Raw genomic sequence first — 27,896 nt, 5'->3', positions numbered from 1 at the left:
CCGACCTATGACCGGGATCGGTTCCGACCAACCGGTCGTAAGTATCATTGGACGTAAGTTGAATGCCATTTAAAATAGCCGAGGGTTGTAGCTACTACTGTAGTGGTAGATGGCTGTGTGAGAGTGAGATGCTGAGATACTGTGCTGCCATAACTGTCGTACACGTTGCCGGGTTGCTACATGCTGCGGTGCCAGACATTGAATAAAAAATAAACCTAAATACGGGTGGACGTAAGTCGAGCAGGTCGTAAGTCGGATGTTACTTGTAATGGAAAATGGCTCAATTCTATTGTATATAAAAATACACTAGAAAAAAAGTTTTATATTTGCACACCAAAAAACGTCTTATACAAATGAAAATGGCTTAGACTGCATAATTTATGTATGTGGTATAATATGCAATATGGTATATGCCATCGTTCTGTTCTCTTGCTTTTCTCATTTCCAACAAGCGAAAGTGTGCTGAAGGATGATAGCTGTTCCGCTGTTAATCAGCCGCAGCAAGAGTATTTCATTTCCAGGCTCAAAGCAAGTAGCTGATAATTTGCTCTTAATGTGTTGGTTTGATGTTAATGTGTTTTAAGTTATGACTCTGGCTGGCTGCCCGGCCGCTCCAGAGACGGGCTATCGTTGGCCTGGCTCAGACCCTGACTGTTGGCCTGCCTCCCTAACTTGTCTGACAACTCCAATTCTGGGCACATTAAGGGAATCATCAACCAACCTTCTGCTGCCACAGACAACACAGTGCAGCTGGATCTTTCCCTGGCAGGGCCTGTAAATTAGTCATTTCATTCCTAAGCCTTGACTTAACCAGGAAAATAAGCACAGTAGCAGATGTTTGGCAAGTTGCTTCCACATCCAGTTTCACATGTGAAACTTGCAGCAAACAGAAAGCCTCTCCAGAGCTTCTGATACACATAAATAGCGTGTCCACGGAAGTTAGAATCATCTACTGCGGAAAGATGTTCCCAAGGTTGCGCTGCGGCGGGGTTTGTCACTTCAACTCCTCGGCAGGGTCACTGTTATAGTCCATACAATCTTGCCCGTGCGGTTTACCTATAATCCCTGCGCCTTCATTTGCATGCCTCAGCGTGTGCTTTCACTTCATTTGCGATGGCTGTCGCCGCTGGTCACGTGACGGGGAAAACTCATTATTTGAGGGCCTTTAATCAGCACCTGCATGACACACGCATCATGTTGATTTATGATCCAAGCTGGTTTGTTCAGTATGTTTTCATCCAAACATCCGCGGGGACTCAGCCGACCCCAACATCTGTAGAACACAGGAGTGCAACAAACCCGGCGGTCGGTCAAGCTATATCGACGTGGAAGACAAATAAGGACAATCGTAGCAAACTTGATCGTGGTTTTACAGGCAAAATGAAAATGTGGCATTGTGTACGAATATAGAAAGACAGACATCAAACCTGATGTAGCTGGAATAATGAGCGTTTCTCTAGCAAGCCCGTCGTGCAAACGCACGTTTGAGTCAGATGTTAAGCTTCAGTTTATCGTTGTTTTTCCCTTGTTCATTCTTATTGCCGTTTTTCTTTTTCATATTCTCCTGTTTTTATTCTCTCTTTTTATTCCAAACAACCTAATCTGATCAGTGTAAAAACAACAGTCTGACAAAGGCCAAAGTTTGAAACTATTTTTATGGGATCCTTAAAATATTACATCTAAACATGTCCCCTGGCCTGTGGGATTATTGAGGATTCGCTTTGGATTGCTCTCCTTTTTCCTCATTTGACTTGGAAAAAAAAAATCTTAGTCCAACATGTCTCATCTCACATGTCCATTCCAGTCTGGCCCACACAGCTTTGTCTGCAAACGTCTCCATATGTCCCTCTGAGATACTGTAATCTTGTGCTTCCAGTCACTTCAATGACCAACTCTGACACTTCTAGTTCTGTTTCTTGCCTTTGTCTGACACTAAGAATAACTCTCTCTCAACCATATATCACAGCAGGTCTCACTGGTGTCCTGTAAAGCTTCCCCTTCATTCTAGCTGCCACTCGTCCGTCACTGATCCCTCCCTGACCTCTCTTCTCCCTTCACCTCCCTTGATCTCTGTCCATTACTTTGTGTGATTGATTCCGAATATTTGAACTCATCGGTTGTCACTACCTCCAGTCCGGTGGTTCTAGGGGAACATGAAGGCACCGCATGTGGTATGTGACATAGCTGCTGTGGCGTTTGAACTACTGATAAGGTCTTGGACTTGTAAACGCTAATTTTAATTCATTAATTTATGCAAATATCACTGAATAATTCTCGGCAACTTTCCTTCTCAGGGAACAGTTTTTGCTGCTCCAGTCCGATATTGATATCTAATCTAATAACACAGAACAATTACTTAACATTTATTTTATTTTTTTCGAGTGCCACCTATGCTATGAATATTAGTTTTTTAGTTTAGTTTACAATGGAGAGCTGTCGCAGCAGCAGGAGCAAAGGCATGCAGAGCTGATCTGTCTTCTTCCCCCGATCAAAGACAGTTGCGTGGAAGTTCTCTCACGATAGACGGGAGTGTCGTGGTGTCTAGTTACTGTTCAGCACATTTTGCGGCGTTGCAATTTTCAATTGTCAGCTGCATGAAGAATAAATATAAATCTTCAACTACAACAAGGACGAGGAAAAATGTGTCACAATTTTCTGTCTGAATTGTTGTTAGTTTTCCATAGTAGCGCTTCTTGTTTTTCACTCTTGCCGGAGCCCAAAGCTAGTAATTCATCCTCCAAATGAGAGCCACGTATCTGTCACATTGTTTGTGTTTAATTACCAATAATGCCTAGATAATAGAGCTTAAGGCTGCCAATTTGCTCGTAGGATATTCAGCGTACATCAGTGTTGCGCGCTGATTTGTTTGGGCTTTTCATCTTTATCTTTCCAATATGTTTTTCATTGAGCATTTATGTAATGTTCCCCTCTTATTAAGCAATATTCGTGAATCATAAATCTCTCCCTGAAGGTTTGCGCAAACATCTGTTCTTACGAACTCAATCTCTTTTGCTTGGTCCCTCTAGGTTAAGACAGCATCTGCCAGCTCTCCCCCTCTCTCTGTCCTTAGCTTCATTCCATCTTGCCGCGTGTCATTTCAAAGTCCACTGAACCCACATCCAGCCTTTGCCAGCTCACTCGGTGAAACCTCTCATTGATAGGTGATGAGGGATAAAATGAGTTCCTGAATGTACAAATTATAAATCCAAAGTGATTAGGGGGAAGAGGCTCAGGGTTTATTGCGTCATGTTAATTAGCGCTATTAAATTCAAAGATGGAAAAAAAAAAAAAACTATAAAAGCGAGCTGCCTTGAAATCAAAGTTGAAGATATGTCTTCACTTCAAATGGGTTCAGCGGACGGTGTGGGCTTGTTAATCCCTGCCATCTGTGTAGATCAGCGCAACTGTATGGCATTCCTTATGTAGGCCATCCTCACTTTCACGCGCGCACGCACACACACACACGCGCGCGCACGCGACCAAAGTAGGGAAGATTGCCACTGCCTAATTCCATCTAAATCTCCCTCTGTGCTCATTAGTTTCCTATAACATCCATCTTGGGTCATGTTGAGGAAGAAGAAGGCCGCCTGGGGTGTTTGCCCACTTGTACAGCCACCAATCCCTGCAAGTGCTGGAAATCTCTCTCATTAAAAAAAAAACAAAGGGAAACTTGGGCACTGTGGGGGACACAAGTGGTCAAGTCCATGCCAACTGCACGGAGAATGAGCGGCGAAATTTGAAGACACCAGCTTGGTATTTTTTTAATAATCCCACAGACAGCTGTGCTCTGCCACCACTCCAGAACTATGGTTTGGCAGTATGTATGACGGATCAAATTCTCAATTTGTTAAATTCTGCCGTGGTGCGCAAACATGTCGCTAATCCTGCGACACCATTCAAATGTGACCTTCATTCAAATCCTAAAGTGGGGGTCACTCTTTTGATACAACAATTATATAGTAGTATTTAAACTTGTCACCACTAATACATAAATAGACAAAACAAATACAGCGTTTTCATTCCATGTTTGAAAATGTAGAGAATTTCGTTTCCATATGATAGCAGATATGAAAAAAGTAGGTCAAATGCCGCAGTCATCTTGTGACGTCACTGGAGGTACCAAACACCGGTGCGCTAAAGCGGTGGAACTACTGGCTGTATCGGCCATGGGCAGCAGTAGTCAGTGGTTTTTAATGAAGAAGAGTAGGTTAATGTAAACAAAAGACTTGGTTTTATTCAAACCATGGAAGCGACGACTCAGACTTTTGTGAGAGGATGAAGTGCCTGAAATGCTCAGAGACGGACAGCAACACTCAGCAGTAATGTTAGTGTAATGTAAAAGTCTCTTCAGAAGGGTCAGACCTACGAAACATTCAGTGCGTTTGGGCAAACAGTGGGACATACTCACTTACCGGTGAGTATTGACGCCTTCTCTACACTGTTTTAATAGGTTGGTATTGGTAACATTCACTTGCCGTTTGTAAAGTTCCAAAACCGTGGCACCCATGGTTCTCAAAACCAGTTTGAGGCAAATTTCAGGACAAAATAATCCTGCAAAACGCTGATGGTTGGCTCTTGTCGCTCACTCTTTAAACTTGCTTCACCTGTTCCTTATGACGCTCTTCATCTTTTGGGTAGCAGAACAGGCTTCCATGCTCACTGGCACCAGTAGAACATCCGACTATCTTGCAGCGGTTTGGCATTTCTGCTGACGTGAAGAGCTTTTTTTAACGTCCATTCTAATGGTGACCAACACTATCTACCTCCAGTCACGGGACTGACCGAGACAGCAAAAGCTGGAACCAGGGGCAGCGCACATGAAATGCAGGAGTGCACTTCTTCAGATTCTGTCGCGACAATGGATGGTAGAGTACAGTCGCACTATGGTCAATTCTAGACCCCTGATCGACGAATGGGACAATGCGCAGTAGCGGAGGGTTTATATTGGGGGCTAGCCCTCATATAACAGGTCTTTCATGTCTTGTAAGGGAAAAATGAAGAGCGAAGTCAGTTAGAGGGCTTTGCATGTACTCAAAGACCTAGTGCTACATCCAGGTAACTAGAATAATCTACCTGACCTCATAGAGGCTTGTTTCCAGTTTTCAATTTGATTCACTTAGAACTGGATTTACACTGACTTGCTATCCACAGAACCAACTTTATATACGATGTGCAGTGTGTTCATTTCATACTGCATATTCATGCATTGTTCCTGAGGCGTGGCAGACGCTATAAAGTAATGTCTCTAATTTCAGTATCAAACTAACAACACTGTCCCAAGCACTTTTTTTTGTCCTCTGTATTTATAGTAGTCAAGGACATGAGACTTCAAAAGGTGCATATCGTGCCCCAATGGGATCTTGAATGTGAAACGAGTGTTTGAAGATCCCTCTGATTTTGTAAAAGAGCCTCAGCCTCACGTTAAGAGATGATTTTGGCAGCGCGGTGGATCCGCCACACAGCAGTCCTGCGTGGTGCCGTGTGGATGCCAACAGAAAAGCTGATTTTGTGTCTCTTCAAAGATAAAACGGCAAAACTGTGAACAAGGCAGCACGAAATGACAAAAGCAAATGGGACTCTAATTCATAAAATTATTAATGAAATAGACCTGGGTTGGCTCTTCAAATCGTCGGCTTTCTCTGGCGCCCTCAGCTCCTCTGGTCCCATAAACGTTGGCTGCGATAAGAAAACAGCCTTAAAACAACGTTGAGATCAATTCGAAATGAGACAGGGAGCCGGAGTACATTGCTGAGTGCCAGCGTTAGTCAAATAAGTCGAGATAGAGAGAAGGAACTGCAGCGGAGCAGTGCCAACTTAGAGAGAGGGAGAAGTGCTGACGTCTTGTTTTCAGTGCGTGACTTAAATGGAGGGGGAAATTTGGATAAGAGAACAATCTGTCATTATGACTTCGTTCCTTTCCTGGAATTAGTGTATTTTTTTCTCAGTAAAGCCCCGTTCTGATCCCCCACTGATACTAAGATCTTGACCCGCTCATCCCTTGTTTCCACCTTTCACACGGAAAGTGAGGCAGCTTAAAAGGGGATAGAACTCATTTAGAAAATTGAGTTTGAAAGGTCTTTGCTTTCACACTGTCTTCTGCAGAGTAAGTGAAAGTCCCATGGCAGAAATGACCTTTATTATCGGGCTTGCAGTTAGCTGTTGTGATGCTGGTGCTCACGAGCCAAAAGTGATGAGTGCGAGAGTCAAAGTTCCGCAGCCAGCCTCTCCAGCAGGAGGTGTCCCCAGGCGGTTCAGGTGCATGTGAATTCCACCCACTGTTCTTCCCTTTATCCACCCCGGGAATGTCCAATTGCTTATTCTCAGGTGTTGCTCCCATTTGAAGTTGCAGAGACTTCTGGTTTGTTCTTCTGTCGAGAGTCAGATAGCAGCTGCCTGCATCATCTCTCTTTCATCTAATTATAACATTCTCTTGCTGCTTCTGCTGACTACAAAGACGACGGTCTCCAATATTGTCTGTCTGTATCGTTGGTCGTCCACATTGTTACTGGGATATCTCATTGTATGTCTTGTTGATCCTTCACGTCTGAGACCATACTTCTCTATTGGAAGCGGAAGAACCTCTTAAGTTTAGTGACCTAGGGTGTTGCTTGAAATCATGGCATCCTCACCAATGACTGTCTTATCTAAAGAAAGAGCTGAGCCAAAAGGCAAGGCTTCCGATGAAGATTGAAGATCCTACGAAGCAGAAAGGAAATATCGGAGGGGTCAGTTAGTGAAGTTAGTTCACGCTTACTGCGTGTGTTGCTCAAGTGAGTTCTATAGCGCTGTGCTTCTGTCATGACGTTTTTTAAAAACAGAATTTTCCCGTCCGTCCATGCAATATCAATCATCATGGATACTTTGGTTATGACATCACATTGTATAATTTGTCGACTGTAGTAGGCTACGGGACCATAGTGACCCTAAACGTACAAAACACTGGACTGTTTCAGTGAAAGAAGACATCAAAGGACACACATTTTTCAAAGCACATTTTTTAAGATACAAAACAACATTGTACACATTAGAAGTGTTTACAACAATACACACACGTTTCCTTTCTTTTTTCAATTACAATTGTATACATATATATATTTTTAATATATATATATATACATTGTAATATTAACTAAAAATCATAGATCTTTTAAAATAAATATTTGAACAAATCTGTTTAATAATTTCACATCAGGATCTTTAACTTTAACAAACAGAGCACTTGAGGAAAATTGTACACTTTGGGCAGGTAACGTAATGAGATATATTCAGGCTCTTGTCTCTACATGAGATGAAGAGTGAGGAGGAAAGAATAGGAGGAACACTGCGAGTGAATTGAACGAGGAACACAGCATATGGGTGCATCCTCCCTCATTAAGTCAGTCAATGTGAGAGGAACTTATGTAACGCCCAAGAGATGAAGGGAGGAGATGGGGAAGAGTAACAAGGAGCAGGATGAAGGAACAAAAGCAGCTGTGTACGGAGTGATGTCGTCGCTGAGATTTTAAAGTGACAAATGGAGAGCGACGGAAAAATGAGGATCCCGAAACAATCAAATATAGAAAAGGAATAAAGACAGGGATCGCCAGTGGACAGATCAAGAGAATGGAAGGATAGGAAAGCAATTGAAAGATCTACTGTGCCTTTTAGTATGGCTCTGCTGGCTTTACACTTTTCATTTGTTTTGTGGAGAAGAGATTAGCAAGTGGATTAAGAGAGCGATTCTCCCGCTTTGCATTCTTTCTGTTCCCCCTTTCTCTCACTCTCAGATGGTGAGCACGCACATCTGCTCACTCGCTGGTGCATGATGGCAGAGCCGGGCTCCAATTGAAATAGTCAGCCAGCTGCAGCAATCACTTTATATTCTTCCGTGCTTACTTTTTTATAGGTTCAATAAAAATCAATTTGTGTTAAAGATTTGGAGAGTGTCACGTGACATCCGCGCTCTATCGTCCCGACTGAAGGGAGTCTATAAATATATAATTGCTGAGTCTTCACAGCTTCCTTCTCTTGTGATGTTTAAATGATGTGTCCCGGAGTTTGAAGCTCACATCACGCAGCGCATTTATCGCACATTTCTGAGCTTGTCTTCTTCATTTAAAGTCATGTACTTTTTCAGAGAATCAAGTGTATGTTGCGACCATGCGTTGCTCACATTAGGTGACATTACAGTCATGCAAAGTTGCCACACATCACAACGTGAGATCCCTTTAGCTTTGTCTCATGCCCCTTGACCTTTAAGGCAGTGAGCATCTCTGCCTTCTAATAAATGAATGTCGACCTTTAACTGCTGAGCAGCTGGAATTCTCAGAAGGTAGCACTGATGACTTTGGTGCTAAAGGTCCAGCGCTGAAAAAAGGTGAGGTCACATGGACAGGCTAACTCGGGTTAATCACTGGGGTATGAATGTCAACTCGAACGATTAGGGAAGTTCATTGACTTGAATTTAATTGACATGTTCCATCAATGATCTCTGTAAAGTTAGAACCTGACCACACCAGGATACGCCTAAATCGGAGTCCGAGTTCTACTTCCTTTAGGAGTTTGCTTTTAAATTGATGTTGAATGTTTGTAGCTCAACACCAAGTGTGTTTCCTACAGAACCACCTTGTTCTCCGTGACTGTTCTGAGGGGCCTATGAGACCTAGAGAAGGAAGGGACGAGGAAAAACAGCCTCAAAATGAGGAGAAATTTTATGTATTATATATTGACTATGATTCACAATAAATAAATATATAGACATTAAAACTTACATATCACATAAGGGGAAATTAAGAGGGTTAAGAAGTACTAAAACTAGCGTTACCTAACACAAATGAGGAGTCAAACAAAGTAGAAACTTAACTATGACTTACTTAGGGCTGCAACTAAAAAATATTTTGATAGTCGACCAGTCGCCGACTATCATAACAATTAGGCATATGATGTGTGCATGTTGGCTTACACGTCTAATAGAAGAGTTGTAAATAGTAGTGACAAAAAAGAAATCCAAAAAGTAAATTGTAATGTTGTTTTAACAGTTATTTTTAAGATATTTTTGTTGCTCAAACTCTGCTTTGATGCCTGTGCTTGGCAAATGCTGCGTCTCATTTTAGTCTTTGATGTAAAATAGTCCCATTCTTTTGACATTTTGGGTCGCAGTGGTCCCGGAGCCTCAGTCTAATTTAACAGTTTAGAGTTGACTACATGGAGCAGTCGTTGTAACCATATTTTCATACGAGAAATACTTCTAGGGGATTAGTTTGAAGTTGTATTCTTCCCTCTTGAGTGCGGCGTATACTGGGAAAGAGCCGCCTGTGCCCCCCGTCTGCACTTAACCCACATCTGGTTTAGAGGATCATGACCTCTAAATGCCTTGTTGTGTGGTTGGTAAACCGTTGTGTAGCGTAAAGCAGAAACAAATGACTGTACCGCAAATGCAGCACTTCAGAAATTGCGCCCTTTTATTCCTTTTACTGAATGACCAGCCCTTGATCAAGGTTTTTTACAGACTTCTTTGTTTTGAGTTAACAGTGACAGCATGGCCAGTTTGTTATTCACAAGGAGTCTCGCTCCAGTGCCAGCCCTTTAGTGTTCTGCAAATTCATCTGGCACCGATCCACACAGTTCTGCTTCATCTCTTTGTTAAGAGAAAAGATCTTAATCGTCATCATCGATGGCCTTTCCAGCTTGATTGTGACATTTAGTCGATGCGAGCGCGCGCATCACCGGGAATGAGCTTGCCGTTTTAAAGGGGGGAAAAAAAAGCCTGATTTCGCTTTGAATTTGCAGAGTTATTGTTCTAAATGTGGTTTTGAGCCAGCAAGGTGTAGAGGTTCCTCAGCACCTTGAGGCTCTTTGGCTGTGTTTGCCAGTGCATCTGTCTCTGTCTGTTTCTGTCTCATATCTTCTCGCTGCCCATCCTCCTCTCTTCCTTGCCCATTACAGTCTCCATCTGTCCCAGCCTCTATCTCGCTTCATCGTCCGCCCTGCTCTCTACTTCACTGAAAAGGTCCGGCATTCCCTTCTTCCTTTTAAACAGCAAAAAGCAATTCCTCCCTTTGTCAGGCCAGTTGGTTGGTGGTAAGCTCCTGAGTAGGGATTTTCTGGTTTGGCTTAAATGCCATTAGGCAAGCTGGCGATGACGTGCGGTGACTGATGTGTCGAATCTTTTTATGATGTCACAATCCAGTGGTGTGCATGGTTATGATATTGTTTGCATCCCGCAACATGGGGCTTTAACAGTCATGCCAATAGTAAGTATTCCTAAATCTTCAATGCCAGCGAAATATTAAGCTTCTTTGGCAGCAAAGGGACCGTGAGAATAACATGCCGAAACCTGCATGTGCTTTTTCAGATAAATGAAAAGACACAGAGCTGTTCATAGCAGTGGAGCGGAATACTTCACTTTACATCAAGTAAAACATGGTTTGTTTTAACGTTATCATTTGTGTTGAATTCATTTGGTTATCTCCTGCTGAACTGATGTTGAGGTTCAGGATCCCCAGAACCAGACTGAACCATTTCAAAAACTCTTTCCTGCCAATACCCATCAAACTGCTTATTAGCCAACAACAACCATAATAAGTTACTCAGTGCGAAATTCGTATACAGTATGTGGCATATAGTGCAATGAACTGCAGGGTGCAAAACAGAACATACTTATAAATACAAATATGTACAGAATTTACTCTGTTACACTGTGAACTGCGGCTGATAGGAGTTCAGAAAAAAGTTCCCTAAGTGGACAATAAAGTCTATTGTATGGTATCGTCATGCACAGTGTGGTATTTTGTCATGTAATGTTGTATCGTATTATATTGTATTGCATCGTATCGAATCGCGCTGTATCACATCACATCGCATTGCATTGCATTGCATTGCATTGCATCGCATCGCATCGCATCGTATCGTATCGTAGCGCATCGCATTGCACCGCACCGCACCGTAACGTAGCGCATCGCATCGCATCGCATCGCATCGCATCGCATCGCATCGCACCGCAACGCAACGCATCGCAGCGCAGCGCAGCGCAGCGCTGCGCAGCGCAGAGTATCGCATCGCATCGCATCGCATCGCATCGCATCGCATCGCATCGCATCGCATCGCATCGCATCGCAGCGCAGCGCATCGCAGCGCAGCGCATCGTAATACAGTATGAAAGAACATTGACTGCTCATTGCAATAGAAACCAAGCAGCATCTTTAGTAAAACTGTTAAACAGGTGCTCTTCATTTCACAGATAACAAGAAGCTGGACGCTAGTCTAAGTTTTATGTGAGTGGAGTTCCCATGTTGGGGTTCAAACCAAGATAAGGGAGTGACCCTGTGGCCCCCCAGGCTAGCTCCTCAGTGGCAGGTTAGGGGGTTAGGGGGTTAGACCTCAGATAAGAGAGTGAAAAATGAGTGCCCTTTGGCAAGGTTCTCCAATCTCTGCTGTGCCTTGTCATGAACTGACTCATGCTTTAATGATACACCTGCGCTATATCTGCTCTTCTTTTAGATAAATTATAATCATAACTAGGTGTGAAATCTAATCCAGAGTTGGCTTGCTGCTCGTGAATGCTACATGAATAATGGTGCGATCTGTTTATTGGAGAGCTGGCAGCTCACGAGTGGAGAACCATTTGAGCTCGTTCCTGCATCCTTCATGAAGTTGTCACGGTTCCATCTGGTTTTTGGACTCCAATGTACTGTAAATGCTTGAAATCAAAAAGTGTTTTGTCAATATGTGATGGACTAAATGGCAGTGTGATTCAGACTGATGAAACATCCCTGTGAGATTTTCACGCAGGCTTCCAAATATCTTCTCGGTAATAGTAACAGTATCTTATATAAGTACTTTCAAATCCCCGTTCGTCCAGAATGGCATGAAGCCGGAGAGGAATCAAGGAATATGTGATCATTCTCGGTTGTTTCCACACAGCTCCTCCAAAATTCACAAGGACCCCAGAAGACCAAACAGGAGTCCAGGGGGGAGTGGCGTCCTTTGTGTGCCAAGCCACTGGAGATCCTCAACCCAAGATTGTCTGGAACAAGAAAGGCAAGAAAGTTAGCAACCAGAGATTTGAGGTATGAACTCTGTCTCTTGCATGTCTGTCTGGTGATTATGATTATTCATAAATTCTGTCTTAGTTTGCATGGTAACCTGGTAAATAAGGTGGTGTTTACAGTAGGACCAAAATGGACTCCACTGTGGGAAACAAACTTGACAGGACGTGGCATGAAACAGTGCTAACAACTAGCCTTCTTCAGCAGCATCGTTGCCCAACTGTCAGAGGAGCACATTAATCCAAAGACATATTTTTACTGTTCTTAGATTGCTGTAGTGTTTCGTCAGTGTCTTGTTGTTTCCACACTTGAGTTTGACAGACCGCGGAGCTGCTTTGCTTTCTCTGGGGTTTGTCATTCAAAGTATTGTGTGTGAAATGATGTTATCACTATATTATTCCGTTGGCTTTATGCAGGGTTTTTTTTTACGTTACATTCAATCGTAATTTCTTCCCGAGTTACCTTGAGTAGTTAAGATAGTTATGACTTCGAATCATGAGACCCTTACACTGCGTATTTAACTGCTGTAAAGCTTTTCATTTATCTTAATTATTTTGATATTTACGCCTTGCTAAGTCGCCATACTTGGCCTTCACTCTGCTTTATTGGTTTCCTGAGGTTTTGAACCTTGAATATTTTTTCATCAACTCGCACGGATGAACATGTTGAGCCATTCACTCAGCTCTTCAGCTTCACCCTTAGGTCACCGTGCTTTACCTTTTTCATAAGTTTGCTTTGCTCCTAGATGAGGCTTCCAGCCGGCTCACTGTGATTCATCTCTAAAGGAGATTTTTTTTTTCTGTCCTTGCCTACACACTGGATTGAGTTGGTGGAAAAAAAAATTCTGATCTATTAAATTATTATATTTGCCCGGATGTACTCCCATGAGTCACTGAAGAGAGGAAATGTCATCTCTTTATACTAGTCAGATGATTTTTATCACCACGCCGTATCCTGAGCATCATCAGAAATGATATGTGAGGAGTGTACTGTGTATTAGGGAACGTCTTTGCAAGTCTGTTTTTGTTTCACACACGCCATCGTAGGAATGCAGATGTGAACTGAAAGGCTGTTTATCCTCGATCACACAGGTGATAGAGTTTGATGATGGATCCGGCTCAGTCCTGAGGATCCAGCCGCTCAGGACCCCCAGAGACGAGGCCATTTACGAATGTCATGCCTCCAACTCGGCGGGAGAGATCACAGCCTCCACCCGGCTGAGTGTGCTGCGAGGTGAGTTGAGACGCACGCGTGCAGGTTGTTGAAAAGTACGAAGCTTGTCTGGTTCTGCTCCTGTCTTGGTTTAGAGGAAATATATGATTTTGGAAATGTGTAGTCACAACATACACAGAATGAAAAGTGCTGGAGAATATTTCTAATATTTTGATCTTGTACATTTTTGTGAGGTACATATCATGACCAAACTGCTGCTGTCTCCTTATATATCAGAAAAACACAAAATGAACAACATTTATTGAATTTTCTACTTCGAAACAAGGTCAAAGCATCATGTAAAACCTAATTGTTACTTTAACTGCAATGATGTATTTTCACTCGTGTGCCATTTACAACATGGATTGTCACATTTTGTTGGCCTTGACTTTGATTTTCTCACCAAGTGAAAACAAATACTTAACAGCAGAACAGAATTTAGGCTTTGTGGTAAGACTAATAAAAATATATTAAATATAACATTTGAATGAGGCGTAAAATAATGACATTATATATGATAAATCCAATCCAGTTTGTAATGTAGCTTTTTGTCCCAAATTAGCAAGAAATTAAACAAGCCCTGAAGGCGTTTCTGAATCCAAGTCGGCGCACATTTTCATTCCAACCATATTGATGTATGCCTTTGTTCTACCTGTATGGGAGTTCCGTGTAAGCTGAGACATTGTTTGTTCTGAGGAAGATACATGTGCGTCTACAGCTGCGTCCACAGCTTTGTTAGCATTAGCAAGAATCCATTAATGCAGATAGTGATGTTAATGGTGGAGGAGTCCATTAGGAGAACATTAAGTACCGGTAGTCTGAAGCGGGAGAGTGGGTGAAACTGCTCAAGTGTTGATAATCACATAGCCAGCCTTTACAGTCCGTGGTTGTGGGAAGGACGTGCAGTGTATTGTTCCACCATCTCATCTCTCTGCCGGCCTCCCTCTTTCCCCCTCACGTCTCTCAGAGGAATATTAAACGGATACATACAGTCTACACTTCTTCCATCCACCCCTCGCTTTCCATTCCATCAGTCTGTTTTTGTTTCCGTAATAAATTCTCCTACTTTTAAAGCGTCCCTTTCCGTAGATGTGTCGCACTCTCTGCAACACACTTTCTCGTTCGCCTTTACTCTCCGCTTGTACCACGGTCCACTACACAGAACCCTCTAAATTATTCAGTGCACTCTTTGCGTCGCCTGCACTGTTTGGCTACCGTTTGTTCCTTCCGCACACTCCCGTCTTTGTACTGCCTGTGTACTGCATGTTTTGCAAATTGCCGGATAGTGTTGTCAAATATATACGTATATATAAGCAAGCCTGCGCTGGAAGTCACATTCAAGCACACACACTAGTGTTTGAGTCGGTCTTTATCTAGTGATTAGTGTCTTCAAGCTTCTCTGCGGAGTCGCTGTGTTGCGGTTACATCAAAAGGCCACGCGGGACCTGCTAATAGCCCCTTAAAGACTCTAAATGGCAGCCAGCACACACACACACACACACACTCTGAGGCATATCTTCACTCAGGTTGCTTGACAAAGGCCGGATCTTGTCACTCACATCTCGGCTCACTCTGGGAACCTGCACTGACGGACTGACATGTGCGGCGCTGACAGCGGGGATCTGGTGTTAAGGTCAGCCAGCTTCATTACTGAGGATTACAATACGCCTAATTGAAATCTTGGCTTCCAGCAAACCTCTGTGATTGCAGTCCCCTGAAAAAATAATGTCCCCGAGCAATTAAATACTTCGGGGCCGGTGTCTGAGAAAGATAGTTAAATTCGGCGGCGACGGCTTAGCGCAATTATTCCCAGCATGTCTGGGGACACCTTAATCCTCCGAGGTGACTGTTATGATTCATGCCTTTCCAAATGTGTCACTCTTCGATTATTACTTGACTTAGTGCATCATTAAGGTACGGGTGGTAATCTGAGGAAAACAGTTCGCTCGCCCGAGCTGCAATTTAAACTTAAAGTCTAGCCTCCATTTTTCACTCTCCCGAGAAGCCACGCCTCCAGAGGGCTGAGGCACGAGGGGCAGGGACAAATATGTGTTGGGTTCGATCAGTAGGGTTGTGACAATACGTAGCTTCTGTTCAGTACATTTTCGTTACAGCATGTGACCAATGTGTCATTTCCTCTAAAGTGGAGCATCATTCTAAAAAAACAATAATAGTAACCTTCAACCAAAAACTTTAATTTCACCAATATTCAAACAGGATGTAATTCCTCAGACAGATACTTGTACGGGTGCAGGGTGCAAGAAAAATACAAGGCGGTAAGACTAATATAACTTAAATAAACCGAATTTACCTGATGTGAATGTGATTTAAAACAAGGCCTGGAATGTTCTTTCAGCATGTTCATGATCTTGGCGTCTGCTTCCGTCCGTACCAGTCAGATGTGTGACTCTCGTGGGTGGGGGTGTAGGCATAAAGCTGAACCCCTTGTTTTGCACGATGGTGGATGCCACGGTGTCTGCAACTGTAAACGGTGAGCTGCCAACTTATCCAAACACGTCAGTGGTGGTGAGTGTTGCGCTCAAAGATTTGCAAGGGTCTGCTGCTGTCACTGAAAACAGCGGACCACATCGCGTGGTTATAAATCAACTTGCTGTGAGATTAAGCCTCATTTGCCGGAGTCTCATGCCCACCTTTTGTAAAAGCTGTAGCCCGGTTGAATTCAGCCATAATGGACAGCTTAAATCCTTCTGCCTTCTGAGCTGCCTCCGTTTTTGCTCCTGGAGCTGCCATACTGCGGTGATGCCGTTTCAAATGGATGGCCGTGGTTAAGGTACTTCCACTGTCATACAACCGCAACGAGACCACACACAACATGTGTGTGCCAAACTGTGGCTCGGGGTCTGTACGGATCATGGCTCAGTGATCGGTTGCACCGCTGGATTCCTCTAATGCAGAGAATATAAGCACTGCTGCCTCCTCGCTTACTGTGATAAGTTATGTGGCGGTGGCCCCAGCTCAAAAGATTGTTGAATTATTTTGACAAATAATAATAAAGGACAGTCTTCCAGTGCCTGTAAATAAAGCCTCTTGAAAGGTCGGACTATGTAAACAGTCAAACTCGCTATCAATCTTGTGTGTTGTCCAAGAAACTGCATCAGTTTCCTCTGGGCACTCCAGTTTCCTCCCACATATTTTTTGTGTCTCATGTGAGTGACTCCAGAAATGGGTGTCCCTCTCCTTTCGCACATAGATTCTCAAGTGAGAACATAGATTCTCAAGTGAGAATCTATGAGCTAATAGTTCAGCTGAGGAAGATTTTGCAATAAGATATATTAGACAGGTGTTGTGTCCAAGAACACAGGCATCTCATTTCCCCCCAGAGTCTCATCTGACTGAAGGAAACAGGTTTGTTTTCAGGAGTACATTACTAATGGGAAATCTGGCTGGATCATTTGGTTCAGCCAGGACAGCTTTTCCTTCCTTTTCAGCTTTGGACTGTGTTTGTGCGAGCTGAGTGGTCTTTTAAGCTGGACAATGCCAACAGTTTGAGCCAGTCTGGGTGGTGAAATGTGAACACACCTGCTGTGGTTGAAACAGAAAATGAACTGCATCCATATCACCATGAATCAATTTCCTCATCTCTTCATTTGCATAGATTTCTCGACAGCTTTATCAGCTTAAATCTAGTTGTTTTGAGCAGCCAAGTGGAGCGACTCTGTCGTTCCGTATCATGGCGATCTCCGTAGAAAATCAGTAATGCCATCGTTTGAGAACATCTGGCTTTTCTTGGAAGCCAGCTATTATCATTCCCCGTCTTCCAGCTTCTTCAGCACCAAAACCAATGAACAATGTGTGGGAATCTCATCGTGTGCAGAGACGTGAATGTTTGGACTGCATTCCTCATCATTCTGCAACCAGACTTCTTTATGAGCTGTGAAGTTATCCGGGTATTTCACCATGGAAACACTCAAGTGGGAGCTCATCCAAATGAAATGTGTGCAAGGTTCTGTCAACAAGAGAACATGAGCTTCTGCTCTGGATCTGCCTCCACCACAGCAGGGTTCTCAAGTGTTCCTCTGTGAATGTACTTCTTAAGTTCAAGAGAAGATTTAAGAATGAACATTTTATTTGTTTACAAAGTGATTAAAGAATGGAGAAAACAAGGGAAGGGGATATGTATTCAATAAAAATAGAGAATTGAAGTACATCTCTCATCTAATCTGCAGCCACCCTCACGCAGTCCATCCCTATCAGAATACACATCTTGAGTTCTGCAGGCGAGGGATTATAGGAAAAACACGCGAAAAACCATCACGATCTTCTTCACATCCATAACGTGTTGTTTTTTGTTTTGTTTCAATGTTTCCACTTCATTTTGATCCGTTTGCTCACGTGAGAGTTCATCTTTATAAAGAGATCATTCTTCTGAAGGCATTTAAGCCCCTGCAGTGCGCCACGATTAACATATGCCTGTTTTTCTTGTACAGGTGAATTTGATTGGAACAGGGAGGGGTTCCATTGTCTTGTCTCTCAATTCTGTCTTCCAATACATTGTTTATGATGGTGTCAAAGGCGAAACCGCTCGAACCATTCTTGACGGGCGAATTTCTGAATGGAATTTCTTTTGTTCTCGCTTTGAAACCATCCACACATTTGGACACAACGAATTCTTCATGACATGCCTGCACACACACACACACACACACACACACACACACACACACACACAAAGTGCATAACTGCAAAGGTAAAAGTAGCTGAATCCTCCACAAATTGATTTTTTTTCCAGCTTTGATTTGGCCTAAGAGAAAAATCAATAACATTTTGAGTGGCAGAAGAAAATTGAGTATAAAATGTTTCATTCACAAGCAGAGCAATTTGGGCTGTTGGCGCAACGTCATCTAAAACACGTTAACACTTTAGATCACAGAGCATATATTGCCATAAAATAAAGTGCTTTTCCCTGTGTGTATAAGCAGCATAATAGCCACTTATTAGACGTTACAGGGTTCTCCCCAATGCTTTACTGCTCTCGGGGCCCCGATGACGATGATCTACTACACTAGGAAAATCTGCAGTTGTGACCGATCTTGAGACCAAGACTGATCTCGAGTACTACAACACTACAAACTGCTGCATTCAAGTGCTACACATTCAGCACCAAAGCCTCACAGGAGTCTCTATTTTATTTGCAAATGTTCCTGACACCATAAATATTGATGTCCCCTCATCAATATTTCCTCAAAATTCTAATGCTCTCTGTTTGAACTGGAATATAAATAGATAAATATCATCATAGGAAATGTGGGAGATGCGGGTCCTGTACAGTTTGACTAAAAAATGATCCTGTCAAATTATACGCAAATACAGTATACATCAGCCTGTGCAGCATAATTCATAAGTAAAGATTTCAGAGAACAATAATATTGTTGGTAAGAGAAGAAGAAACATCATTTGTGTATGTGTATAGCATTTAATGAAGGGACCTGTTAAAAAGCGAAAACCTTTCAAGTCATATAATATGTGAGATTTGTTTCCCGTCTAACGCTAGTGCAAAACAAAAGCCGCGTGGCATTCCTATAAATGGATGTGCCGATTCATAATGCTAACATAGCCGTGCGCCACAAACACTGACCCGAAAGTAAATGCATAAGCAGAGTGACACATTAGCAGATGGAGGCTTCCCTTTTATGATCACATATAGGAAATATTGCTCTGCACAGTGATATGAATGAGTCCAGGGCACGGAGGGGTTTATTTTTATTGCACAAACTGGAGACAGCTTTGGTACCTGGGTCGGCCGGCGGTGCCTGTGAGCAGCCGCTCGTGCGTGACCGAGTTATTCAGCCTGTCGTTTCTCATCTCAAGGATGCAAATGATAATCTGCTTTGATTGGATTTAGGATTCTCTTCAATCCCAGTTCAATTATTTCTGGTAATTTGGATTAGCATTAAATAGTATGGCACCAGTGTTGTAAATGTGCATCCTATCGTTCAACAATAACTCCAGGGCAGAACAAAGCGAATGTAAAGGCGGTTCTGTTGGTCATTGGAGCCCGGCTCTATGTTGCTGTAGTGAAACACAACTTTGCATCTGAGGTTGTCGAACAGTTGGGTAGTGAGGTACGAGGTGTCTAACTTTGCATCCTGGCTGTTTGGTGCAGTGTCCCACCATAGATAGATGAAATAGAATGAGTTATTTCTGCCTATGAGGAGCCAGCTTTGAAGTGAGTGTTTGCATAATGAAAGAATGAATCAGGATTGTTATGCACTAGGGTTTCCTCCTCTCTCTCTCTATCTCTCACTCTCTCATGTTTTTTTTCTGTTGCCTCACGATCGTGTTTCATTGTGCTTCCTTTTTTTTGCAAGTTTATGCTTTTATGTCACCCGCCCACATCGACACTTCACGCAAACATCTTCTCATCTTGTTCTCTTGGTTTATTATAGCGATGTTTCCATTTGTCGCTGTTGTGATTGATTGAAACCGGAGCTGTTAAAAGGCCACACATGCGCTTGCATAGCCAGTGTCTCATGACGCGTTGGCTTCGGTTCGATGGGCTAGTACCAGAATTAGCATCTCCATGCCGAGGTTCAGCGCTAGGATTTCCCGTTAATGAGGCTCTGTGTGGTTGAGAGGGATAAAGTCACAGGGGATTGTGGGTGCAAATGGGGGGAGACCGGGTCTACATTTAAATGCGCTTCTTACTAGATCAAATAGGCCGAAAATTCCCGCATGAACACAGACCACTTCCTTATCCATCCACTTTTCAATGTTTACATCAATGGCTTTCAACTTTTTATCCTCATAAATGGCTCGGTTTGTGATCAAGATGCATTTCTGCCGCACTATGCTGTGTACTTGCTCAACTTGGTTTATGCATCTTTGATCCCTCACCCCCTCCAAGCATTGTACCCTCCACCGACATCTCAGAGCTCAGCCGAATGAAAGTGGCCCGACTGCCTTTGATTCCCTCTCACACAGTGGAATGAGTCTTCATGTTTGATTTAATTGCCTCACATGTCCCTGAATTCACGTTTGAAACGGCAACTCAGAGGGATTGTTAAGTCTCAGCGAATTTGGACTTGCTTAGTTGATTTGTGTGTGAAGGGTCAGGTTCCAAAGGAGCTTATGTCCAAGACTTACATCAACTCAGCTCAGATTATCATTTTATGTGGGATGGGAAATCTCAATCTAGTCACCGCCGCCAAGAAGCAGAAGTGGACGGTGGTTCGATTGTTGGTCAGCAGCAAAACTCAAAAGGTTGTGTATGAAGCCTCATGAGATGCTCATTCTCGGGTTAGAAATAAATCTAATAATTGATTTTGCCGTTTCATTTTGTCTCTTTATGCGACTCCAGGAAAGTTTTGAATGTTTCCACAGTCACTTGCATGGCTTCTCGCTGCTGCTAGCTCCTTTCAGAACTAGCTGAAACTTAATATTTGACTCTGTAGCGCAACGTACAGTTGAAGTGATATAATAAATTAACTTTAATGTGACTTCAGTGATGTTATTGTATGTTCAACACCATATTTTAGTGCTGGTAAATAGTTTTTGTTTTGAATGCCACTGACCAACTACTTACCTTGTGTTGTGGTTAAGTGTTTCCAACACAGGCCTTGCTTCATGGACGTCGTTTACCGATTTGATCATGTGCTGCGTTTTTAATAGTCATGTGAAATTAAATCCCTGGGGAGGTATGCACTGTCTCAATGCTTTTCTAGTTCCGTGTCAAGGCTTTTAGCTAGGAGGCGTACGGGCATCTGCAAAACATGAAAAAAAATGGACGCCCGATTCTCAGCTGTAGCTTGGCCACCAGATTACGCTGGTGTAGCCAAGCTACGGTCGAGAATCGGGCGTCCATTTTTTCATGTCTTGCAGATGCCCGGACGCCTCCTAACTAAAAGCCTGTTCCGTGTTGCTAAGCTAGCCCTTTTACACTATTGTGTTCTGCCTTTGGATTTTTTTTTTTTACAAAAAGTGTTCACCTTGGAACACAACCCTCAAATTTAGACTAGGCAAAACGGCTTGGTTGCTTGCTAGCCAGTCGACAGACATGTCATGACTCCTAAGCCAAGGGTGAACCAAGAGCAGATAACCAAGAGCGAGAGTTCTGTTAGCAGACCATTTATTACAATAAACAAAATAAGACAGAAATCTAAACTGAAGGCGACGACACCAGAAGCGGAGCGTGGAGAACAAACACGAACGGAGGGGATAAACCTGAAACAGAAAGCAGGCGTAAGAAATACAAGCCTGAAAACGGGGACAACTAAGAAACACTCGGATATAACTGTCACGAGGCTAATACATAACTAAAGATGCTCGGTAGAGGTGAAAACAAACACTCTAACCGAGGAAATAACTAGCACACTGGCTGAAGTAAAGTAGCGAGGAACACAAACACTAGAGGAAGCGAACACGGCGCTAAAGACAGGGAGCAAGCGATAGGAGAGCTAGATAGAGTGAGAAGAGAGACAAAGGTGACAGAACAAGGAGACGAACACAGAGCGATAAACAGGGTCACAAGCAAACGGAGCAATCGAGAGAGAACATACCATGAGAACAAAAGACTATCATCTGGCAGCACATGCTGGTTCTCCAGGTGTATAAATCTCAGCAGAGGCAATCAGTGGAATGAGAACCAGCTGCGCTGCCATGAAGCTGGAGGGGGTGAGAAAGCAACAGGAAAACATGAACCGGAACACAGGAAGTGACACAGTAAAAGCACGAACCATGACACAACATCCTATAAGCTGCATGTTTTTGCTTTAGCACCAACAATTGTCTGCAAATACAAAGTCAGTACTACCACAAAGCCGAAGCAGCCATATATGTAACGCTGTAAAGCTGTTCACAACTCATTACTTGTCATCTGTGGTCATTAAACAAATTGTGATTAGGTTTTCTCCACAAGAGGAAAAAGTGGGTTGAGTAAACACTCTGGCTCAGTGGGAAGCACAGGCAACTTGGCTGAGGAGATAATTAGTGAATGGAGAAGAGTTTTGCTGGTGGCATGGGCTCTAGCTAATGGTTGGTATTATGGAGAGTTGCTGCAGGGCACGACACAAATAGAAGTCTGGGCTGTGCTTAGAAGGGCAAGTGGCTGGGTAAAACTGTGGGGATTAGTAGTGGGAGAAGTGGCTGATACTGTTGCCCACAGAGATGATACGGAACTCGTAAGTGGTGATCGTCCTGTATCGTGACACAAGGTCCAATTTAGATTCAGGGGATATTGCCATGCTATCGTGGTGTTGCATTCATGGAGTGGTTCTGTGGTGCTGTTGAAGCGTGAACACCTGAAGAAAAAACGTGAGTGGAGCCCAGAAGTAGGATAAGTGTTCTGCAGGTTGTTGCAGTGAGAATAAGTGTGTTGTGCTCCAAAGTAAATGGGTGTCCCACACACGGAACTGACAGTCGCTGAGAGTTGTACGCGAGAAGCCAAGTGCTGGGTTTGAATGTGACCTTGGCAGGTGTGAATGAGCATTTATTTCAACCTGACTCACCTGTCTGATCTTTGCAGAGGACCAGCTGCCTTCAGGGTTCCCCACCATCGACATGGGTCCCCAGCTGAAAGTGGTGGAGCGTTCCAGGACCGCCACCATGCTATGTGCAGCGAGCGGAAATCCCGATCCAGAAATTACTTGGTTTAAAGATTTCCTCCCCGTCAACACGTCCACTAACAATGGGCGAATCAAGCAACTGCGCTCAGGTAACAAATGACTTGATCCTGTTTTTATTTGCTCCACAAGCCTTCTTTCATTTAAGGGATTCCCCCCATTGCTTTTATCCCCCTTTAACATCCAGTCCTTTCCCTGCAGCACTTTCTGTATTTATATACCTACAAAGCTGTTTTCGTTATTGGCTCCCTTTTATACTGCTGTTCCAAACTGTTACTGGCTGTATCTTTTAGCTTGCTGTCGCATTGTCTTGACTGAATGGTTTACAGTCGCACTAATTCCCCCCATGTTTTTTTTCAAAGTGAATGGTCTTTGCTTTTGTCCAAACTCACAGAGGTCTTCCTGAGCAATTCACCATCATAATGGGCTCAAAAATAGCTAAGAATCCCCGATGTGTTCACTAGAGTCGTATAAACATAGGCGCTGGTTTTTGATACTTACCGTAAGAAGTAGATTCCCCAACGCTTTGTGAGGATTCAAATCGATCATAACTGCCCAAATATATCCCTCTGGTTACCATCAAGTCGACTGCATTGTTTCTATCGATTATTGCTTTGCCTTGCTTCTGATTCTGATGCACTGTTCAAGACAACCAGTAACTTAATATTTCCATCAATGGTCGTCCTTCCAAGTCCAAAACTGTGGCTTTGCATCGATAACTACCAAACATAAGTGCCACATATAAGTCACCTGTTTCATCCTCTAGCAGAAGTTCAAGCGCTAATTTTCCTGAAATTTAACGTTTGTCTTGGGGGTTTTTTTTGGACTCATGTTCGCAGAATGCAACAAAAAACGACCAACCTGTTAGTACACGCTGCGGACCTACCACAATGTAGGAGTGATAACTTCAGTGTGCATCTGGCAGTACTTATTCCCGGGTCGGCGCTTGTGTTTATATGCCTTGAATTTAGAACTTCAGGAAAAGGACACTTGAGTGATGGTGGATTGTTTCGAAGGAATTACCTTCACTGCTGTGATGTAGCAACCGAACAACATTTGAAAATGACTTGCGTGGTGGTGAAAGTTCTTTTTTCATGATGTGACTCATTCGGAGCTAATTCATCTCCCAATCGAAAGTCCCAAACCACCTCACCATGTTTTCACTTGCAGCCACAGTAGTGTGAAAAATCCCGACACGTAGATACTCCCCTTCCCTGTTTGCAGTCCTCCTCCCCTGGAAACTCTGGAGCTAAACCCTTTTCCGTGATTGGACTCCCACCCCTCTTGCTTCTTCACGGTTAAACCCTTCCTTGCTTTAATTCCTCTTTCATTTATTAAGTGAGCGAGCGCAAACCCCCGCCCCCCTCCCCGAGTGTAACCACAGCTAAAATTAAAGAGGTCTTTTATTATAGTTAAAAAAAAACATTGTTAGCCTCTTTGCTGTTTAAATTGAATAACGTGTTTGTATGGTTCAAGAAGTCAATATTAGGCTGAAGTGCGTGTCTTGGTTGTTCTGCAACTCCTGTGTCGAATCAATGGTCTCATTGTAATGCCATGTCTATGCTGTTTCTTTTCTCTTTTTAACCACAGAGTCCTTTGGTAAGTGCTTCTGTTTTGAGGCCCACACCCTCACTGTTCACTATATACCTTCCACTAATGCTGCTACTTTTGCTGCTGCTGCTCACCTCTCCAGTGACAAGGCGTTATTAAAACGCATGGCATGTGTTTTACTAACTACCACACAGAGACGATACATGCAGCCCGAGCACAGTTAAAGCACAGGCACATAGGCGCTCAGACACACCAGCAAAGCCTGAGACATGTCACTGTGGACGTAGCTCTCCTCACTCTCACCTGCGCACCGCAGCTTTCCCACACCTGAGTAATAACAATAACTTCCCCTTGCACTCACCAATTTACTTTTCCACTTCTCCGCTTATCTAATTATTCTTTCCCTCACTCACTCTGTCATTCACTCACCCACTTACTATCTCTACTCTGCTGTATAGAGTTGCCAGTCAATAAGCCATCAACTCTAGATGGCTGTTAGGTAGACCTCTAGTGGAGCCAGCGCAGGGAAATCAATGACTTCTGTATTTCAGATTTCTTGATAGAGACTGCACTGTGGTATAGGAATATGCCTAACCTTGTTATGCACTGAAGCAACACTTCTTTTTTTCTGCTGTTTTCCGTGTCAGGGAATAATCCAATCTTTAGCGCTAAAACATTGCTTTCAGTTGTTTTATACATGAGCGATACCGTCCTATTTAAGTCTGGTTTACTCAATGGAAGTGCACAATTTGAAATGAACATGTTTGGTTTTGATTTGCTTAAAGGTATATTAATATCTTATTAATCATGTAAAACTAATAAAAAATATGCCAAAGTACTATTAAATTGCTATGAAAGTATGCAAAGACAGACAGATTTTTTGATGAGAAAAAAATAAATAAATACATTTTTGTACCTGAGCAGTGGGCAGATAAACAAAGAACCCTGAAATAAACCTAATGAATGCCTTTTATTGCCGTTCCACACTATAAAATGATCCAATATAAAAGCAATAACAGCTGTCTTATCTGATATTGTCATCCCGAATGGAACTCTTTTATTTTCTCTTTCTCTCAAATAGAATTAGGGAACGATATCAGTGCTGACATTTTTTTTTTAATTTAAATAATAATAATTTCCATGTTTCATCAAATGAAATCTGTCGGCTTCTTTAAGGATTTCCACTTGTCAGATTATCAGCTTGAAACCCCACCCCCCGTCCCGCCAAAAAAAAAAATCTATCGCTGCATGAAATAGATTTTTTGAAAGCATTAGATGTCCTTAAAAAGTGGGCAACCAGCTGTCCAAGCCTTCCACCACAGACGCCGGCGATATCAAATTCTGGTTTGAGGATAATTCAGCGCTTTCGTGGGACGGTCACTAACATCAATATCAAGGAAACAATAATCTAATCGTAGCCGTGTTTTGTCGGTGAAGGTCTGGTGAGGCTACTAGAGAAAGATGCAGAACTATATTCCACATTACCAGCACTGCAGCTCCCAGATCCTCAATCTAATGCGCACGAGGAGCAGACCTTGTATGGCCCCTCGTAGAAACTAGAGAAGTGCAGCCACAGATCAAAAGCATTCCTGCTCCAAGTCAATAAAGCCCAATCAATAACCCATCTTGTTGGAGCTCTGTCACTTTGGCTATCTAACATTTCTCTTCTCAGGCCTATTCTGTCCTCTTTCTCCAACTCTCCCTCTTTCCTACTGTCTAATTTTTTTGTTACGTTTTTCTTGCAAACTCAACTCTTCTCTGATCAAGTCCCTCTAGTACCCTTTTCCAATTACAATCCCTTCCTCCTCTGTTTTCCCCTCTGGTGGCACTAACAGTTTCTTCTTCTTCTTCTTCTCTAATCTCGTGCATTCATTGCCCACTCAGGTGGCACGCCCATACGAGGTAAGACTGCTGGAGGATCGACGTGACACAGTGGCTCGATTCCATTTTTACTCCATGGTTCCTACTAGTCTGAGAGATCTAAGGCACGGCTGAGGATGGGTTATCACTATGGCTGTTGTCCAAAACAGTCCGACCCGTTCAATACTTTCAAGATAGCTGTCTTCCAAGCCAGACATTTTAAAGACCTAATTCCAGTTTATCTGGAGGCAGTCAAGTTGAGGGCACTTCTCCGTCAAGCCAAGCCAAACTGTCAAGTTCAAAGTGGCTGGGATTTAGAAGATCACCTCTCAGACAAGGGTGGAATGTCCCGTCCTGGTCAGTTAGCTTCAGGTCCTCTTCCTGAGGTAGGTAAGGATGGTGCCAAACAATCAAACAGTGCACCGTAGAATGTAAGGAGCTGAGCCAAAACCCAAAGCTCTCGTTGTAGTGGTCAAGCGAACCCATATTACGGCTGAGATCACAAATGCATGCAGCCGAAGGAGGGTGTCCTCAGAGACGGGGTGATAGGATCAGTCATCAGGGAGTGCCGTAGAGAAGAACTGCTGCCCTTCATCACTGAAAGATGCCACTTCATCTTCCTCATTCATCTAGTCAGGCTGCCTCCTGGACACGGTGGAGTGTTGGTTAGGACCCACCATGATGAGGCCCCATGGGGCAGGACATGCTTGAGAGATTGTGTCACTCAAAGTGCTTTGACTTGACACATACAGGGGAAGAAGCTGGGGCCCGATCAAGAACTGGGCGTCAGAAGCATTTATGAGTTCTCTTCTCTGCACCTCTGTGACAAAGAACATTCTGAGCCGCAAGGCTAAGCTCTGTTTTTTTTTTTTTTTTTTTTTTTTCCAATCACTTTTTATCCCGACCCTCACCTTTGTTCGTCATCTCCGAATCATGGCTGGGAAAACAGGATCAACAATACAAGCAGTCCAAATTGATTGAGTTTAGAAGAGTGGCAGGAGGTCCGTCGCTGCCGCAGCTTCAGAAGGAGGTCGTTCTCCTTCTCCAGGTCGCATGAGGACGCGTGTGATGAACCGAATATAGCAGATATTTTACCCACTTGTTCTGGATAGAATCCAGCGGAGCTATTTAGTGTTGATCCTGAGCGTGGATGTAGGCAAGGGGAACAAGCCAGCCATGTTCCAATTTCTCCACCCACTGAGCCACGGATCAGTGTTGACAGAAGGAAAACTCGTGCTGCAGGTGAACGTTTCAAAGCTCCTGGCAATACATAAGAGGTCAAACTCGGCCATAATGGTAACACTCACCCAGCTGCCTCAGATCCGCAGTAGGACAGGAGGGGGATTTGGAATTGAACACCCAACTAATACAAAAGATTGATGACCACTTAACCTCCTCTCATCCTAAATCACGTTACATTCATTCATCTTGACCATCTCTGACTTTTTAAACTCGCCACAGTGTGATTCTGTTTCCATCGTTTTTTAACCTGTCGAGCTTTTCCATTGAATTCCGTCGCATGATTTGATTTTTGCTTCATTTGATTTGACCAAGCTCACACGCGTCTATTCCTGCTGTTCTTACTTTGTGACTTTAACAAGTTTGGCAGGGGGGGGGCCGACTCATGACTCCGCCTCTTCTTCTTTTTCTTGTCTCTATCTGAGAACGT

General features: G+C 43.3%; 1 protein-coding gene across 28 annotated transcripts in view; it reads left to right on the top strand.

Moving 5' to 3' along the window:
- The window catches only part of LOC128754658 (receptor-type tyrosine-protein phosphatase delta-like), a 191,454-nt gene that overhangs the window by 117,372 nt on the left and 46,186 nt on the right, over positions 1-27,896 (top strand). For 11 of the 28 annotated variants that reach the window (XM_053857430.1, XM_053857432.1, XM_053857427.1 and 8 more), the window contains 5 exons: positions 11,902-12,047; positions 13,118-13,259; positions 22,720-22,908; positions 24,407-24,415; positions 26,252-26,269. In XM_053857430.1, the coding sequence (XP_053713405.1) occupies positions 11,902-12,047; positions 13,118-13,259; positions 22,720-22,908; positions 24,407-24,415; positions 26,252-26,269 (504 nt within the window). The remainder of the gene's footprint in view (positions 1-11,901; positions 12,048-13,117; positions 13,260-22,719; positions 22,909-24,406; positions 24,416-26,251; positions 26,270-27,896) is intronic. The other 17 variants (XM_053857437.1, XM_053857436.1, XM_053857435.1 and 14 more) reach the window with 2 other exon arrangements.

The sequence above is a fragment of the Synchiropus splendidus genome, chromosome 2 (assembly GCF_027744825.2).
Source record: "Synchiropus splendidus isolate RoL2022-P1 chromosome 2, RoL_Sspl_1.0, whole genome shotgun sequence".
Classification (NCBI taxonomy): Eukaryota; Metazoa; Chordata; class Actinopteri; order Syngnathiformes; family Callionymidae; genus Synchiropus; species Synchiropus splendidus.
Note: the sequence above shows the minus strand (reverse complement) of the source record. Positions and strands in the feature narration are given on the sequence as shown.